Source organism: Canis lupus, chromosome 23 (genome assembly GCF_048164855.1).
Source record: "Canis lupus baileyi chromosome 23, mCanLup2.hap1, whole genome shotgun sequence".
Taxonomy (NCBI): domain Eukaryota; kingdom Metazoa; phylum Chordata; class Mammalia; order Carnivora; family Canidae; genus Canis; species Canis lupus.
Genome location: NC_132860.1, coordinates 18,404,006 through 18,421,271, shown reverse-complemented (window position 1 = coordinate 18,421,271; position 17,266 = coordinate 18,404,006). Strand labels below are relative to the sequence as shown.

Sequence of the window (17,266 nt, the reverse complement as noted above, 5' to 3'; positions counted from 1 at the left end):
AGGTAGATAATCATCACATGGCACAGGCTGTACCCAGAAGTGAGAGTATTCCCATTGAGAGAATTAAGAATATAGGCTCTTGAGACAGATCTGGATCTGAACTCTGGCACTGCCATTTATTTGCTGGGTGGACATTGAGAAAATGCCTTACCTCCCTATGCCTTAGTTTCCTTATTTGTAAAAAAAAAAAAAAAAAAAAAAAAAAAAAAAAAAAGCTGCAAAATAGACTTATGATGAGGATCAAATGACATAATGTATGTAAAGTACTTAGCACAGTGTTAAACACAGTATAAGTGCTCAATTAATGTCCACACTTTACTAAATTATGTTTTATTGTGGTTTTGTTTTGTTTTGTTTTTAGAGAGAGGAAAAGAGAAAGGGGAGGAGATGCAGAGAGAGAAGGACAGAGAATCTTATGCAGGTTCCACGCCCAGCACACAGCTTAACTCAGGGCTTTATCTCACAACCCTTCCAAGTCTGTGTGATAAGCATTGATCTAATTTGGTCTGTATTGCTAATAGACTTCATATTTTCTTTTATTTTTGACTTCATATTTTCTATGATTTAAGACAGAAAATTTCTGCCTGCTCAGTTGCAAATAATTTCTCAATTCTGAAAAAATTAAGAAGAAAATGCCTGGCTCATTCCTGCCTCAAGCCATTTGCACCTGCTGATCCCTCCTCAGCCAGAACATACTCTGCCCCCATCAAGGCCAGCTCCTTCTCACTTAAATCAAATGTCACCTGCTCTGAAAGCCTTCCTGAACACCTGTGGAGAGTAATCCTTCCTCCCCTCTGTCCCTCTCTGTATTCTTATCTTCTGTAATTACCTTTTTTCTTTATTTGTTAATTGTCCATGTCCTTCTGTTACAATGTGAATCTTAGCTAGCTCCTCACTCATATGTTCTCACTACTCCATCCAAGTCTAGAGTGGCACAGAATGGTATCTCAAAATATAATAGTTGAATTAATTTTTCTCAACTGCTGTAAAGGAAAGATACTGCTGTTGAAAGTTGAATTAAACCTTCCCAGTCTCAGGATGCCTGGGTGACTCAGTGGTTGAGCGTCTGCCTTCGGCTCAGGGCATGATCCTGGATCCCATAGGAAGCCTGCTTCTCCCTCTGCCTATGTCTCTGCCTCTCTCTCTCTCTCTCTCTCTCTCTGTGTGTGTGTGTGTGTGTGTCTCTCATGAATAAACAAATAAAATCTTAAAAAAAATTTAAAGGAAAAGTGTAATGGTCTCATCTGCCCTTTCAGTGACTCCAAATGCTTTCGGAGTCTCCTTTTGGACAACGTTGCAAATAATTTCCAAAAAGAACTATCCTAGGCATGTCTCCAATGTCTGTACCATTCGGATTTCAGGAAATACCAGGAAACTTGGTCTTGATGAAGTTCTAAGACCAGCAAATAGTCTAGGAATATAAGGAATAGAAGACATACTCCCCGCCCCCCAACACACTCACTTGTTCCCTGGCCCTAGCCCATACCATGTGTGTCTCATGGGGAAGAAGCCTTTCCAATTAACACATGCAACCCCTCCTTGTGCACACTTCCTCCATTCAGCAGGAGGAAGCAATTTCACTGGTAATTATTTGTGCTATTTTCTCTACATGGTAAAATCCTCAACATGGCTGTCAGACGGGGTGAATCTGATTTGGTTCCGTGTGGGCTACAAAATTCATCCATTGCTAGAGGGAGCTCTTGAGACAAGACACATTGCCTCTCAGCAACAAATCCAGCCTAACTAAGCATGACAAGCATCTCAGGACACATTTACACACACAACAGCTACAGTGTCTTTCATAAGCTGTCATGGTCATGAGACATCCTCTGTTAAGTAACTCCTGCTAATCATTCTTGGCCCTTTTCTGCAGGAGCAGTTATGGTAGGATTGGTAATACTCTAGTTCTGCCTGATTTCTCAACTGGCCACCAAGGCTCCCTGGCAAGCTTGTGAGGCCTCTCCCTACCAGGAGAGCAAATGGGGAAGGGGATGCAGTCTAGCTCTGAGAGGCCTGGCCTGCCTGGCCCTGACAGTTTCTGCAACTCCCCCCCATAAAGTAGGGCAGCAAGAGCCAATGCTTGTCACCATTTTGGTATAGAAACCAGAACTCTTATAATTTTAAATGAGAATAAACCAACCAGCTGGGTTGTTTCTAACTTTTTTTTTTTTCCTTTTAAGAGAGTCAGCTAGAATAAAAGTCAAGACTACTTGAGAACCAGCCCCTGGTGGACAATTACACTTGATTTTACACTTGATTTTTACTACATTTTGGCAAAGCAACAGATTTGGGCTGAAAGTAGTTGGTTATTGCTGACAATTCTCTGGAATGAGTGCCCTGGGCTCAGCTTTGCTTCTTCAGAAACACTGGCTTATTACTCCTTAGCTCAAGCCTCACTTCTGGGCCCTCCTACTGACGCTTGAGAAAGGACATCAGTTTATTCTGGATGAGTCTGGTTATCGAAACTCACCTTACTTGGGACCAGAGCACAGGCTTTGGAGTTAGCCCATTGATGTGATCTAGAGCAAAAGAACCTAGCTCTCTGAGTTCCAGTTTGTTCATCTGTTACATGGAGATGATAATGCCAACCTAATGAGATGACCATTCAGGTTAAGCGAGATAGAGCGGCTACCGTCTTAATGTTGTACTGTGTCAGATGAAAACTCAATAAATCATTACCGTGATTATTATAAAGTGAGACTATAAAGTGATTATCTGCCATAAATGCCCAGAACAATTTCACCCAATAAACAAATCTCAAGACCGACCACCCTAGAACCTCTTGCCCAGGTTCCTCCTGTCTAGAACTTCATAAATTGGTGTTGTTCAAATGTCAGGTCTCAAACTTAATTCTGAAACGCGCACACACACACACACACACACACACACACACATCCCATGTATGGAACTGACACTACTAGGAGTCTCGAGCTGAAGCTCAGGGATCTCATAAGACTGCCAGGTGGCACCCCCAGACTCTGCACAAAACTATGGACAGGAGAGGTTCATGACCACCCTCAGCCAGGCCAGAGGGAGATGATGGGGAACTGGTAGTGGGGTGTACAGGAGCCTCATAGGTGCCTCATGCCCATAGTCTGTCCCTACCCAGGGCCACAGTGCTCTGAAGACCACCGTCCTCAGACTCTTGAAGGTCAGTACTCCCTCTCCTCATTGCTCTACTTCCTCCTTTCCAACCCTCAATTTGGCAAACATTTATTCAGTGCCCACCACAACCAGACCCTGTGCCAGGTGCCAGGGAGCTCCTAGTCCAGCAGGCACAACAAATCCTAATGTGTCATTCCCAAATGAGAGTGGGTAACCACAGCATTCTCTGGAGTGAACTCAGAGAGGGAGAATGGGCTATGCTTTTGGTTACCCCGAGTCTTTATGGAGCTCATGACAACTCTGTGAGCAAGAATGGCCCAGCAGGTCACTCACCACATTGGTTTCCTGCGTGGCTCTGGCCCACTCCACAGGACTCTAGTTGGTGTTCAGATGTTCTGGGAGACTTGTTTGCCCCTTCAAGTTCCATGCCTGAGAGCTGGAGGTGAAAGTGCTCCCTGTTGGCTGCCTTCCGGAGCGCACGGATAGCTTTCCGGAGCCGCTTCTCTGTCCGCTTTATGGTGCAACTCAGGTCACAAGAAGCTACCAAAACAAGAGGGGTAGCAGTGGGGGAAGAGGTCAGGCTGCAGCACAGGAGGATGTCCAGACCCACAAAGGACCCACCAGCACCCACGGTTCCCTGTGGACAGAATGGAGGGGAGACCTGGGGCTGGGCACCTCGCAGGCTGGGCAGCATTGGTTTCTAAAAGAAATTTGTTGGCCAAAATGGAATCTTTGAGTTTTTAGGAAACAGATACAATCATGAGGTTCCAAACCAATTCAGTTTAGTTTGGGAATGAAAAACAAAACAAAACAAAACAAAACAGGAGATACTTCAGTGGTTGCACTACTGTTTCCCCTCAAGAACGATGAAAGGCAAAAGAATAAGGAGCAAGCTGTGAGAAGCCTGGTACCAAAGACTGTTTTCAAACCAACCTGTCACCTCCTTTTGGTTAATTTCAAGTTCAAACTCAACAGTGATAAACATTTCCTTAGTGGTGCTTGGGCGGCCAGGGGCTCCCGGGACTTGCTTGCTGAAGCTGCATGTAAGGTTTGCGTAGCGGAAGCTCTCTTTTACTGAGCTGTGCTTCTCTGTATGAAGAAACAAAATTATCGGAAGCCAGATCCTGGCAAAGTACTCAGTTGAACATTCGCTAGAGCTCAGTAAACATTTCATTAAAACAACTCTCAAGGGACTAAGTGATTAACTCCAGATGCCAAGACGTTGCAAGCCTCAGCTTGGAGCACGATGACATTTTAATTTCAAAGAGCCTCCTATATAACTTAACAATTTAGCTCTTGAAAATTATTTTCATGGATGAATGCTGGATGTTTCTGACTGGTTGGCCACATAAGTGGAAGACAGGAACCAGGGTTGCCTTGCATTCCTAACTGACAGTCTGCTAAGGTGTGCTTGTGTTCTCACGGTTGGTTTCCTTAGAGCTGGACTGTGATGTACCAAGCAGGGACTAAGACTTCAAATAGGGAAGGAGCACAGGAGTAGAAAGCAAACCAACTCCTGCTTTCAGGCAAACTGAGTTTGGAGTAATTCCAGCCTGAAGGGGAAGTTGGAAAACACATTAACAGTGATGTCTCATTTTGAAATAACCAGGAGCAATATACAGCACAAAACATCTAGAGAACCAAACAATATCATGAAGGCATCTAGGGTGGGAGGAAGTGTTGCGTAAGGCAGGGTTCTGCACATCCCTATTCCAGACTCTGGCCATCTCTCCCTCACCCCTCTATCTCCCGTGGCTTCCAGTGGATCTTTTAACTAATGACCATTAACTGGAACCAAAAGAGCAGTTCCATGTATCATCCACACAACCAACTTGCCTCCAGTTTAAACTCTTATTTTATTCAATGGACGAATTATCTGTATCATATTCTTCAACATTACAAAGATGTTCAAAGCAATAGGTCAGCAGGAGCCAAAGGAAGAAGGAGGCAAATTAATCCCCACCCACCATCCTCTGGGAAAAATTCTCCTTTCCTTTTTCAAAAAGCTAACTTCTAATTTCATAATAATTTTAGATTTGCAGAAAAATTGCTTAAATAGAACAGAGAGTTCCCATATATTGTTTGTTAAGTTTCCCCTAATGCTAACATCTTACATTAACATGTATATTTGTCAATACTGAGAAATTAACATAGTATAATACCATTAAGGAGACTAAAGACCAAGTTTATTTTTAAATAATGCTTTTCTGGGGCATCTGAGTGAGTCAGTGGTTGAGCATCTGCCTTTGGCTCAGGCCATGATCCCGGGGTCCTGCGATCAAGTTCCAAATCAGGCTCCTCGCAGGGCGCCTGCTTTTCCCTCTGCCTATGTCTCTTCCTCTCTCTGTGTCTCTCATGAATAAATAAATAAAATCTATAAATAAAAATAAATAAAGCCTTTTTCCTCTGATCTAAAAGTATAAATGCTGGGGCACCTGAGTGGCTCAGTTGATCAAATGGCTGAATTTGATTTTGGCTTGATCATGAGGTCATGATCTCAGGGTTGTGGGATCGAACCCCATATTGAGCTCCACACTCAGCATGGTGCCTACTTGATATTCTCTTTCCTTCTCCCTTTGCCCCTCCTCATCCAATAAATAATCTTTAAAATAAATAAATAGATAGATAAAAAGAAGTATAAATGCTCACTGTGGAGAATTTGGAAAATGCAGAAGGAAAAAAATGAAGATCTCTGGTCAACCCCTCTACCCAGATATAACTACTACTGATCACATGGTGAGTTTCCTTTTTCTTCTACTCACGCTTTTTTCTTACACAATTTGGGTTGCATTAGATATACAAAATCTCACTCTCTCCTCTCCATCTTAGCATTATATTACAAGATCATTTTCCATAGTTTCCATTTATGTCATTAAACATTCTTTAAAAAAACATAATTCATAGCTGCATAATATTCCATTTAAATAGAGGTACCAAAATTAATCTGTTTCTTAAAATATGCAACTAAAATATGCACTAAAAGTGACTACAGTGAGCTTTATGTTTATTTGTATGATTTATTTGAGGATAAACTGGGGAAAGAGGTATTTCTAATACATGAATCATGATTTTTTTAAGCTCTAGAATTATTCTATGAAATAATACTGGAAATGTGAACAGGAGGGGAGAAGAGTATTAGGTTCTGTTCTTCGCTACAAGTCCAGCTCTACTTGGATGGTATTTTTTCTGCTGAAGCCAACGGAGTCACTGCCTCCAAAGATTGGATCCAGGAGGAAAGCTGGATATTACATCTTTGCTCACCGAAGGTTATCCTGAGCCAAATCCTTTTCATTTCTTTGGCTTATTTTCCAAGCACACTCTTAGATCTATAAAATTTAACCCAATATAATCACAAATTGCCAATGTAACTTAAAGCCCTCATTGATTCCTATGAACTCAAAGGTTTCTCCAGAGCTTTATCATGTGTGCCTGGCAGAGGAAGCCCTGAAGTTTAACTCCAGAGCTATACAGGTGTGCTAGGCTAGGCTCCTCTTCCTCCTGTGGAGGAGTACTTGGAGAATCTGGGCTGCTCAAGACCACCTGAAGGGCTTAGTTTGTGACAGGCCCCTTTCCCAACATGCAACCAAGCTCCCTGCACCAGCCATCTGATTCCATACCTGGTAGTGCTGGTCGCAGACCCTCGGGAAACAGCTCAGCCTTTTTCAAACTACACTTGCCTTCATTTACTTTAAAGGTTACACTTGTCCTGATGGTCGTGACATCTTCAGAAAGAAACAAGTGAGAGACATTACCTTCAGAGGCACAGGAGGGAAAGACTGGGTGGGTAACAGACGAGCTATCCCAAGTCTGCGTCCCACCATACACTGCATACCCTGAGCCCCTCTCTTACCCTGAGACCACAAAAGATTTGGCTCACGGAGTGCCCATGACTGAGGCTGAGGATGCCAGGAGCCTCCTAAGAGTTACAGTTATTCCTCCACCTGAGATTAATCCAATGCCCAAATATAATAAAGAGAGGCCCCAAACAACCTTCACACTGAGATGAACCATGAGGTCACTTTTGTGCCTTCCTGAGGAAGAAGACCAGTATCCCCTAGTTCAAATTTGGACATGACTGCTGAGGGAAACAGTGAAGGGCAGATTTTCCAGGAGAAGACTTTTCTTGGAGGACAAGGTTGAGGGAGAAGATAAGGATGGCACTCACCAAAGGCTGCTTGGATGTTCGGGCTCTGGGGGCAGCAAAAGTCCCACTCTGAGGGCCTCGTGCGCAAAATTCTGTTCCCCACAATCAATCTTAACCATATGTCAAGCTCTGAAGCCAAAGCCCAGGATTCATACTCTAGCTCTTGGCTTGCAATGAGAACTTGAGCAACTTACTAAAACTCACTAATCCTCAGTTTCCTCATCCATAAAATAGACAAAATTGGGGTAGTTACATTACTATGAGAATTAAATAAGATGATGCAAAAATAATACATTTAGCCTACTGTCTGGCACACAGTAAGAACTGAATATTAATTGTCTGCTTGCCCATCCTGTGGGTAGCCTAAATCTCCAAGTGCCCATTACTGAGGGATTTGGTGAAACAGACCATGATGTCTGTGCTGGTTGGTTTCAAATGTTAGGCAGGAGGGGCAGTGAAGAATAGTGCTCTGGACTCTGGATCTAGACTCCTAATTAAAATCCTGACTCCCCTATTTCCTATCTGAATCACTCTAGGTACATTATTTCACCTCTCAGAATCTCAGGGTCTTCATCTGGTCAATGAGGAGAAAAGTAAAATTGCTCTGAGTGCTGCAGTGTGGATTAAATCAGCTAGGACAGGTAATACAGTGGCTGGTATATTTTAACTGCTCAATCAATATATTCAAGTATTATTATCATGCTTTGGGTCTCTAGCTCTCTCATATATGTAATATGGACATTAAGAATCATTTCCTCAATCAGATGTTCTTGTGATAAAATCACAGGGATGTCTAAATCTGGGAGGACGAGGCTACTTAAAAGCTGTAAATTTCATTCTTTGTCTTTTTGACAAACCAGAAAGGGTTTGGGATCCTTTCTCTGGATAGAATCGTTGTGCCTCGTCATGCCTACGACTATCTCCACCAATGCCATGTGCTCTGGGTACACACTACCTGCTGCACCTTTGAGGGGCAGGGAACTGGGGAGACCTGAGTCTCCTGATCCCAGAGCTCTGTGGGCCTTTGCCCAATATGATGACTCAGCAGGGCTGAACACGGAGCCTCCTAGCAAACAGTGGACAGTCAGTAAGTATCTGTTACATAATGAGTCAGTCTTCAGGCACCAAGGCTGTGGGCAAGAACATCCTGTAATGTGCTCAGAGCATTGAGGAGATTCAGAGAAAAGAAGATAAAGCCAATGCCCAAGAACAGCACCCCAAGAATGAAACCCATTTAACACAGAGAGCCCCAGAGAAAACACACAGATTTGGTAATTACCCCCAAAAGCAGAATCATTTGATTTTTGCTGTTTGCTCCTGAGAGTAGAGGAAGAGCCGCAGGTGACTGAGTAGGTCTCTTGCAGTCCTGACAGACAGAATGTAGGTTGTCAACATGTAAGCAAGGTCACAGTCTCTCCTGGGAGCAGCCAAAAGCACTCTCCAGCCCCCATTCCACAGAAACCACTAGACTTATGCCCAGCATATAGGGTCTCAAAGCATGGGCCTCCGGTGGTCAGGGAGCAGCTGGCCAAAGACCTGGAAACCCTTTGAGGGACTCTAACACCTAAAGGCCAGGAAGGCTTGGCCTTGGCATGAGGACTTTCTCCAGGGACTGGGACCCACTCACCTGAAGAGAGGTGAATGCCAGAGTGACATCTGAGGAAGCACCTGTCTCCTCCGCCACTCTTACCGCAATGCAGGGACACATGGGGTGACATGCTAGTGGGCAGGACCCCCTTCACTTCTAGATAGGACAAAAAGCAGACACTTACAGAAAGAGAAGGATACTTCTAGATATGCTAAGGACAGCTGAGTCCCAAATATCCAAGGACCCAAGAAAAGAAGGTAGAGTTGTTATATAGCACAGAACATAAGACACAGGGCCCTGTTTCCCTCCAAGGTAAAGAAGCTATTTGTATGCTATTTTTTTCCATGCAGGAAAACAACTGGGAAAACAGAATTGAGTTCCAACCAACATAAAAGCACAGAAGGAACCCCCAAAGAGCCTGCAAAGTATCTCCTGTTTTTGAACTATTTAAAGAATGGCAGCTGCCGCTAATGGGGCAAGAGTCAGGGAAGGGATGGTCAGGCACACTCCAGGCCCAGGTGGACATGGGACAGAGCTGCCGTGTCAGTGTGAGCCCGCTAACTGTGAGACTCGGTACCCCTTACCCACACAGTCTTTTTTATTCCAGTGGAGCTTGTATGCTGAGTGGCATCGGCATTCGTAGCTGCCCACCGTGTTCACACAGACCTGTTGACATCCCCCATTGTTGACGCTGCACTCGTTGGTGTCTGCAGAACAAAACGCTCTCCTGTCACAGCAGCCCACTGGTGACTAGGCTGATACCATCCCTCCCCTGAGGAAGGAGCAGCAGGGAAGTCGCAGGGTCAGAACTCACTAAACAAAGGGAAGGTACTAACTGCCTTCAGGATGTGCACTTGGCACCAGCTGACCTCACTCTCCACTCGGTGGATTTCCTGGCATAGGCTTTGCCAAGATGGTCTCAAGTTCCATGTTTAACCAAACCTTTCCCCCATTAAGGATTCTCAGAAGGGAGCACACTCTACTGTCACATGTCCAAGCTCAAACACTGCACAGGCCTCCGATATGAAATTCTACTATCCTCCTAGGCTACATGCCAAGGGGGATAGAATTAGGATTCCTCACTGGATAGTTCATATTCAGTAGTTGAAGTATAGAGAAGGCAAATGACTTGCACAAATCCCCATCAACACAAGGCTGAGTCCAGGTTGGAAGGCAGCTCCACCTAAAACCCAGACACATGTCCATATCCAGGGAATATATCCTTGGGGTTTCTTGATTGCCTGGAAGATGTTTTTAGCCATGCCAAGGATGTATTGAAAAGGTCAGAAGAGAGACAATACTATCTATACCACATTACTCCCATCCGTTCTTCTTAAGCACAGGACACAAGGTATGGGCAGAAAGTATTTAAGCCAGTGGTTCCCGAATATTCAGATACTCAGGATTGCTTTGGAAGCCCTAGCCATTCTGAATCAGAATCTGAATCTGAATCTGTATTCTCAAAAATTGTTGAATGAACCTGATGGTCAGGGGGAGCAGGGTGGAAATCATTCGATGTCAAATCTGATTTATGCCATTGTCTGAATGAGCATAATGACATCGGAACATGTGGCTACATGGGCACAGCACAGAGAGATAAAGTCAATGGTCCACTTCCAGCTCAAAGACCTGCTCAAAAAACCAGCTCAAACCTCGAAAAAGGCTTCTCAGCTAGTTCCTGTGCATAGCAAGGCTGTGGAAATAGTTGGTGCCTTGCCAAGTCTCTCTGAGGACTGTGACTTTACTATCTACTGGGAAGTTCCAACAGACAGGATATCAGCTCCTGAGAGATGCTCCCACTGTCTGAATACACTACATCAATAAAGTCAATGAAGAATTCACGGTTGATTAGCTCAGTTCTTCTTTCTGGTCCATAACTTAACATGTTAAAGGGATCCATGTGAATAGGTTTCCCTTAGCAGATGCCTCCCTGGAGTTGGTGAAGTCACTATTACTCTAGTAAAATATGCCATTCATCCCCAATATTGGAAAATTGACCCTGATCTGGGGAAACTGGGAGGTAGGCCATGCTCCCCCGCAGGCCCAACCTCATCTGACCCTAGTGGGGCATTCTGCTCACCTCCACAGTGGGTAAAGCCATAGAGGGTATACCCTTTGTTGCAAGTACATGTGAATGTGCCAGGGTGGTTGATGCAGCTATGGTCACAGGTCCTATCCAAAGAGCATTCATCCACATCTGTAATTGTCAAAGGGAGAGGGGAGATGAAACCAAGTCTAAGGAATGAGTGGAAAGAACATGTTTATAACTCCACTTATTGACCAACAATAAAAACAACACAAACAGAATTTTTTAAAGTATCTATCAGTTCTCCTGCTTACTTGTGTTAAAGAGAAGGTGGAGTGGCCTACAATAAGAATACTCACAAACAATCTTTATTTCCAAATTCTGTTGCAAATATTACTTGCCTTTAAGCTCACTGGGTCTCTCTCTCTCATGCTTATTTGCAGGGCTGAGTAATTTAAAATATTTAAATGAAGCTAAATGAGATAACGTACCTTAAAAGGGTTTGTAAACTATAAGGTGCGACCCATGCATTATTGTTGTTATATTACTATTTGTAAAACAACAGTACTAATTATATAAGCCACAGAAGACAGTTGGGTTGGAAATAAATCTGGTTCCTATCTTTCCAGAATTAGCCTTTTGGCCCCAAGAGGCCAATTGGGTTTTAATGTCCTCTGCACTAAAAGAATGCATGAACACTAACATCCTCAGTGATTTTCTATCACAGCACTAAAATTTGGTGGTTAAGCTCCAAACTGGATTGGCTTTGTTCTTCTGCCATGGTTCAGCCCCACAGGGCCCCTCCTGTCCTCGATCAATGTAGAGGCATCTCTGGCTTCAGCTGAGGTCCTGGAAACCAGCCTCAGGAGGCTGCCTCTCTCAATATAATCATCTCTTCTTCCCTGGTCTGGTCCTCACATCTTTCTTGTAGACTAGAATTTCAGTGCATTTCTTGTTCAGCTCTTTGGAGGGTTTTAACAGAATTACGACTTGGGTCCACAAATGGATAAACCAGGACCAGTGTGGAACTCAGTGGAAGCCAACTAGCCCAGAGCTAGATCTCTTTTCAACACCAAATGTGCCATGAGACACTATGTTAATAAAAAACAAACATTTGGAAGGAACTGAAGGAATGAAACAATGAAATTAAAAAGGGAAAATTCTTACAAAACCTTTTCATCACTAGCTTTTCCCAGAAATCCTGGCAATTTCTTGAGTAAATTTGTTCTGTGAAAATATTTGTTCTACCAAGACCAAGTGAAAAATAAGAAAAAGTCCACTTCTTCCCTAGTAATTGATATCACTCTATGAATTCTGTTATTAACATCAGCCAGTTATCGAGAAAGTGGACTTGTTCAGTAGCTGGCTTTGGCTGCACATGATGGTCTGTTGCTTTGCCAAAAATAATGAGATCACTTTTCTAATTCCTTTTTAATGTGTTTACACAGCTTATATGGTATTTCTTGCTCTATACATTATGAAACATTATGTGGAACATCAAGCTTGCTTTCCAAATCAAAGGAAAGAAAGCCATGCAATAGTCACATAGAATGAACTTACTGAATTTAAAGGGTCCTATACTTGAACTGCCTGACAAATTACGTAGTAAGGGGGTGGGGGGGGGGAAGAGAAACCTAATTCACATACCATAAGGTTAAAAAAAATAATAATTATGTTACACTTTTTTATTACCTGAAGTGAAAGCAGATATTATTTCCTGATTCTGACTTAATTCTGGGATTTCTAACAAAATAAGTCAGGCTGCTCTTGTTCCAAGAAACAGAACAAGACTACATGGCAGCACATCTTTCCTGAGAGGGCTTCCTCTATATCCATAGGGCATAAGAGGTGCTCATCTGAAAATATAAATAATGCCCCTCATCCAACACAGCTTACCACCACCCCAAAGTGTTATTAATAACAAGAACTGCTCCCTTGACACTACTTGTGTAGAAGGAACGCACCTAAGAAGGGGTCTGCAATCTTGCCCAAGGACTGACCAACCTTGCTTCCACTCAATCCCCTCCCTCTCCACCATCCCTCTCCACCATCCCTCTCCACCATCCCTCTCCCCAAACCCCAAAGGCTGGTTTCTCATTAAAACAAGGGCTATAAGGAAGAGACCAACCGGTACATGACCTTGATTATGGGTTGACCCCAACTTTTTGCTAGGAAAAGGTAAGGTGTGTTAACTAAATCTACATATTTTTTGCCACCAAGTTTTGTTATAAAATCCACAAAATTAAAGGAAATTTTAGAAAGAAATTATTCATAAATCTCAACACCCTAATGCAAACCTGTTTACACTCTGTGATCTATTCCATTTCCAGCAGCGAGCTCTGCTGTAATCACACCAGATGGATACTTTGAGGTGTTCTCTAATCATTAACAGCTTAATTTTCAAAATATACTTGTGAGCTACATAAGTGTTTTTATTCTACCAACAAATGAAATAAGTGAAGCTTGGGTTGGAGGTTGGATTAATGACTCCATCAAGAAGCCCAATGAACCAGTCTCTGCCAGCATGGGGTTTCGTCTTCTCGGCTCCAATCAGTGGGCACCACATAGCCCCGCTACGTTTCAGCACATACCTTGGCAAGACTTCTCATCTGTTAATAATTTAAATCCTTTTTTGCAGCTGCAGTCAAAGCTACCCACAGTGTTTTTGCAGAAATGATCACAACCTCCATTATGGGTCTGGCATTCATCAATATCTGTAACAGGGAAGCATCAGCAAATCAGATAGCAAAACTGGCCTGGTTTTCCACAAATCCCTGACGTGCTATTGTGTGCGTGCTTCATTACTCTCTGCAACAAAAACAGACCCATGAAAGCATTTAAGGATGTTTGCTGATGTTTTTAATCTTACACATGTTTTCTTGTCTGGCTGAACCAATTTGGAAAGATGAGTGCCTCATCCCCATGAGAACTCTGACTTGTGCTACCCTTGACTAGCATTAAGGAAACAGATTATGGGAAAGAATGGTGATGTCCTGTTATATTCTCATCCTTGCACTGCTCTCTTGAGATAAGATGGCTCCCTTTGGTATACTTTCCATTCCAGTTTAATGATTAAAGTTATAAGGAATTAGAACATTTGTTTTGGCAAATTACACAACGATCAAGTAGCCTCAATGCTTTTAAATGATTCCTGATACTCAAATTAATCTTATCTTCTCTCAGTTTCATCTGGTAACTGGTTATCTGCTTTTTATCATGTTAAAGAACTAAGCCTTTGTACTCTTGCCCACAAAATACTAGCAGGTCATTGAGGTCTCTATTTATCAGCAAAAGTTAATTGGACAGCTATTTATTAAGTTCTCTGAATAATAATCTTGGCTGTTATTTATATCATAATCTCTAGGCTGTTATTTATGATATACTGATATTATCACCTGCAAGTGAATGTTTTCTTGAACTTCTGCCTTTTTCTAATAAGGTTGCTCCCTGAAATGAGTTATCTGATGCTTGCAGAAGCTGACCTTCTCAACAGTTAATGTAATTAAGTTGGTCCTAATTAAGCTTACTCAATTATAACCTTCCACTAGCCCAGGGAAGAAAAGCTTCCATTGATATGAATCATGAGCAAATCTGGAGTCACTCAGGAGGAATGGAGGGGAAGAGCTCCCTTTATCCTTGCACATTAGCAGCATGGAGAGGCACAGGCTACCTTTACAGGTCTTCCCGTCCAGCTGGAGAGTAAATCCAACAGGACAGCTGCAGTGAACACCTGTTGAAGTATCCTTACAGGTGCGATCGCAGCCTCCATTGTTGACAGCACAGGTTTCTGACAAGGAGGTAAGAAAAAGACAGTTAGCTTGCTAAAGAAGTGCTGATATGGCTGGGAGGAAAGGATATGGCTGCAGGATTCATACCTGACAGAGTTCATGGAAGCCAAGAAGCATGATGGCGTACTCACAGTTGTACCTCAAGTCTCTACCACCTGCAGGCACAGCTCCTCTCACCCAGCTAAATAAGTGACATCTCACAAAGATGCTTGTTAGGGGGTTAAAAATGTCTCTCCAACCTGCTGAGCCTTTTTCCCCCCTACTGGTAGATCTGAAGCCAATACAAGTTCCTATTGATCCACAGCCACTGACCAGCTAAGTGTGGCCACATCTGGCAAGCTAGATGTGGATGCAGAACAGGGCAAAGGGGGATGTTCCCTCCTTAATCCTGAACCCCCTCCCTTCAATATAAGTAATGGGCGAAGCAAGAGAGGGTAAGCTTCGCCTACCCTAGCCATTCTCTTGCTGCAGACCAATGACTTTCTTGGAACTGCCAATTAACTCATGTTAGGAGTTTACCTTTCCCTGAAAGGAGAAAGAACTGTTAGAAGTACATGAAATCAGCCACAGTTGTTAAGTAACGTCTATAGAGATGAGGGACAATAAGCAAATGTCTTTCTAGTTTTACTTACTGCTTTTACTTCAGTAGCTACCTCAATGTAGAGCCTTAGAGGAAAAGCTTAGTTCTAGTTAAATATGACAGTTAGAATAGGTATATCTCTGTTTGCTCTCTAAACCTAACATGAGGGACACCTGGGTAGCTCAGTTGGTTAAGCGTCTGCTTTGGCCCAGGTCATGATCCTAGGGTCCTGGAATCAAGCCATGAGTTGGGCTCCTTGCTCAGTGGGGAATCTGCTCTCCCTCTCCCTCTGCCCTGCCCCCCTGCTTGTGCTCTCTCTCTCCCTCAAATAAATAAATAAAATCTTAAAAAAAAAAAAAAAACTAGCATGAGAGTGAATAGGTTTTTTTAAGTATAAGTCATCAAGAACTGCTACAGCCACTGTGGAAAAAAGTATGGAGTTTCCTCAAAAAGTTAAAAATAGAACTACTCTAACATCCAGTAATCGCACTATTGAGTATTTACCCTCAAAATATGAAAACACTAATTCAAAGGGATACATGCACCCAATGTTTATAGCAGCATTATCTACAATAGTCAAATTATGGAAATAGCCCAAATGTCTATCGATTGACGAATGGATAAAGAAGATGTGGTATATACAATGGAATATTACTCAACCATAAAAAGAATGAAACCTTGCCATTTACAACAACGTGGATGGAATTAGAGGGTAGTATGCTAAGTGAAATAAGTCAGAGAAAGACAAATACCATATGATTTCACTCATGTGTGGAACTTAAGAAACAAAAATGAGCAAAGGAAAAAAGAAGGAAAGACAAGCCAAGAAACAGACTCTTAACTATAGAGAACAAATTGATGGTTACCAGAGGGGAGGTGGGCGAGGGGATGAGTGAAACAGGTGATGGAGATTAAGGAAGGCACTTATTGTGATAAGCACCAAGTGATATATTATGGAAGTGTTGAATCACCTGAAACTAATACAACACTGTATGTTAACTACACCGAAATTAAAATTTTTAAAAAGTACAAATCCCTCAGGACAGAGAAAAGAGAAGCAAAGACAATACATGAAAGACACCAAATATTCTGGAAGCAGCATGTCAAGGAGAGGCAGTAATGGACAAAGCAGAAAGCTAAATCCTAGTGGTCTGCAGAGGGAGTGCCAACAATTGGTAAGCTCATGTGAGCCACAGAATCCAGAAAGGCCTGGGAATTGGAGATACTAACTCACTCTAGAGGCAGAGGTGAGAAAGGAGCTAAAAATAGGAAGATTGATAGTAAGTCTATATAACAAACAGATAAACCCCCAGATCCCCTCCTAAATTCCACAGCCAGGTGACTCTACCTCTTTCCTATTTGGGCCACCGCAGAGAAATGTATCTTCTAGAGAAGTGGGAATAAAGAAACACTGGACTCACGGACACCAGGAATAGCAGAGAGGGAGGAGGAGACACTGTCAGGTGAAAGTGTGTACTCTGAAAAGAAAGATCTCAAAGCCTCACCACCACTACCACCCCAGCTCCAGGATCGCTGGCAGTCAAGTCTATGTCCCCTTAGTGAGAGACTAAAGGACTTCTCTCCAGCTAAACTGGCCTGTCCAAATGAAAAAACCTATAGATACTGGCATTTGAGGATCTCCAAATGAAATGTGTAAGCCACTGCCTAGTGGCCTCATCCAAGCTTAAAGCCTACCAGCCGATAGAATATCCAATTGATTTTTTAGTATTTCCCCATTAAATATGAAGCCAGCCTAGAATCACCAGACATTTCAGGAAGGCCTTTAACATGAAATAAAGGCACCAAATCAAATGAAAAGGGAAAAGGGAACTTGGAAGAAACAAAGATAATACAGGGAGCAAAAGAGAAGTTTTAAAAATCTCATAATTTCCCCCAGAAAGATAAGAAAAGCATTCATGAAATATGATTAGGTGCCTACAATAAAATACCAAAGTAAAATTCTTGAAAAATTAAAATATGAAAGCAGAAATTTAAGAAGAATCCTATAGAGGGTTAAAAGAAAAGAAAGAAAGAA

The 17,266-nt window shown here is 42.6% G+C and overlaps 1 protein-coding gene across 4 annotated transcripts in view; it reads right to left on the bottom strand.

Annotated features, from left to right (window-relative positions):
* SCUBE2 (signal peptide, CUB domain and EGF like domain containing 2) overlaps positions 1 to 17,266 on the bottom strand; it is a 63,676-nt gene that overhangs the window by 20,177 nt on the left and 26,233 nt on the right. For 3 of the 4 annotated variants that reach the window (XM_072794129.1, XM_072794131.1, XM_072794130.1), the window contains 9 exons: positions 14,534 to 14,650; positions 13,455 to 13,577; positions 10,918 to 11,034; positions 9,422 to 9,544; positions 8,877 to 8,993; positions 8,529 to 8,615; positions 6,723 to 6,827; positions 4,039 to 4,194; positions 3,439 to 3,645 (listed from right to left, as the gene is read on the bottom strand). In XM_072794129.1, the coding sequence (XP_072650230.1) occupies positions 3,439 to 3,645; positions 4,039 to 4,194; positions 6,723 to 6,827; positions 8,529 to 8,615; positions 8,877 to 8,993; positions 9,422 to 9,544; positions 10,918 to 11,034; positions 13,455 to 13,577; positions 14,534 to 14,650 (1,152 nt within the window). The remainder of the gene's footprint in view (positions 1 to 3,438; positions 3,646 to 4,038; positions 4,195 to 6,722; positions 6,828 to 8,528; positions 8,616 to 8,876; positions 8,994 to 9,421; positions 9,545 to 10,917; positions 11,035 to 13,454; positions 13,578 to 14,533; positions 14,651 to 17,266) is intronic. The other variant, XM_072794132.1, reaches the window with a different exon arrangement.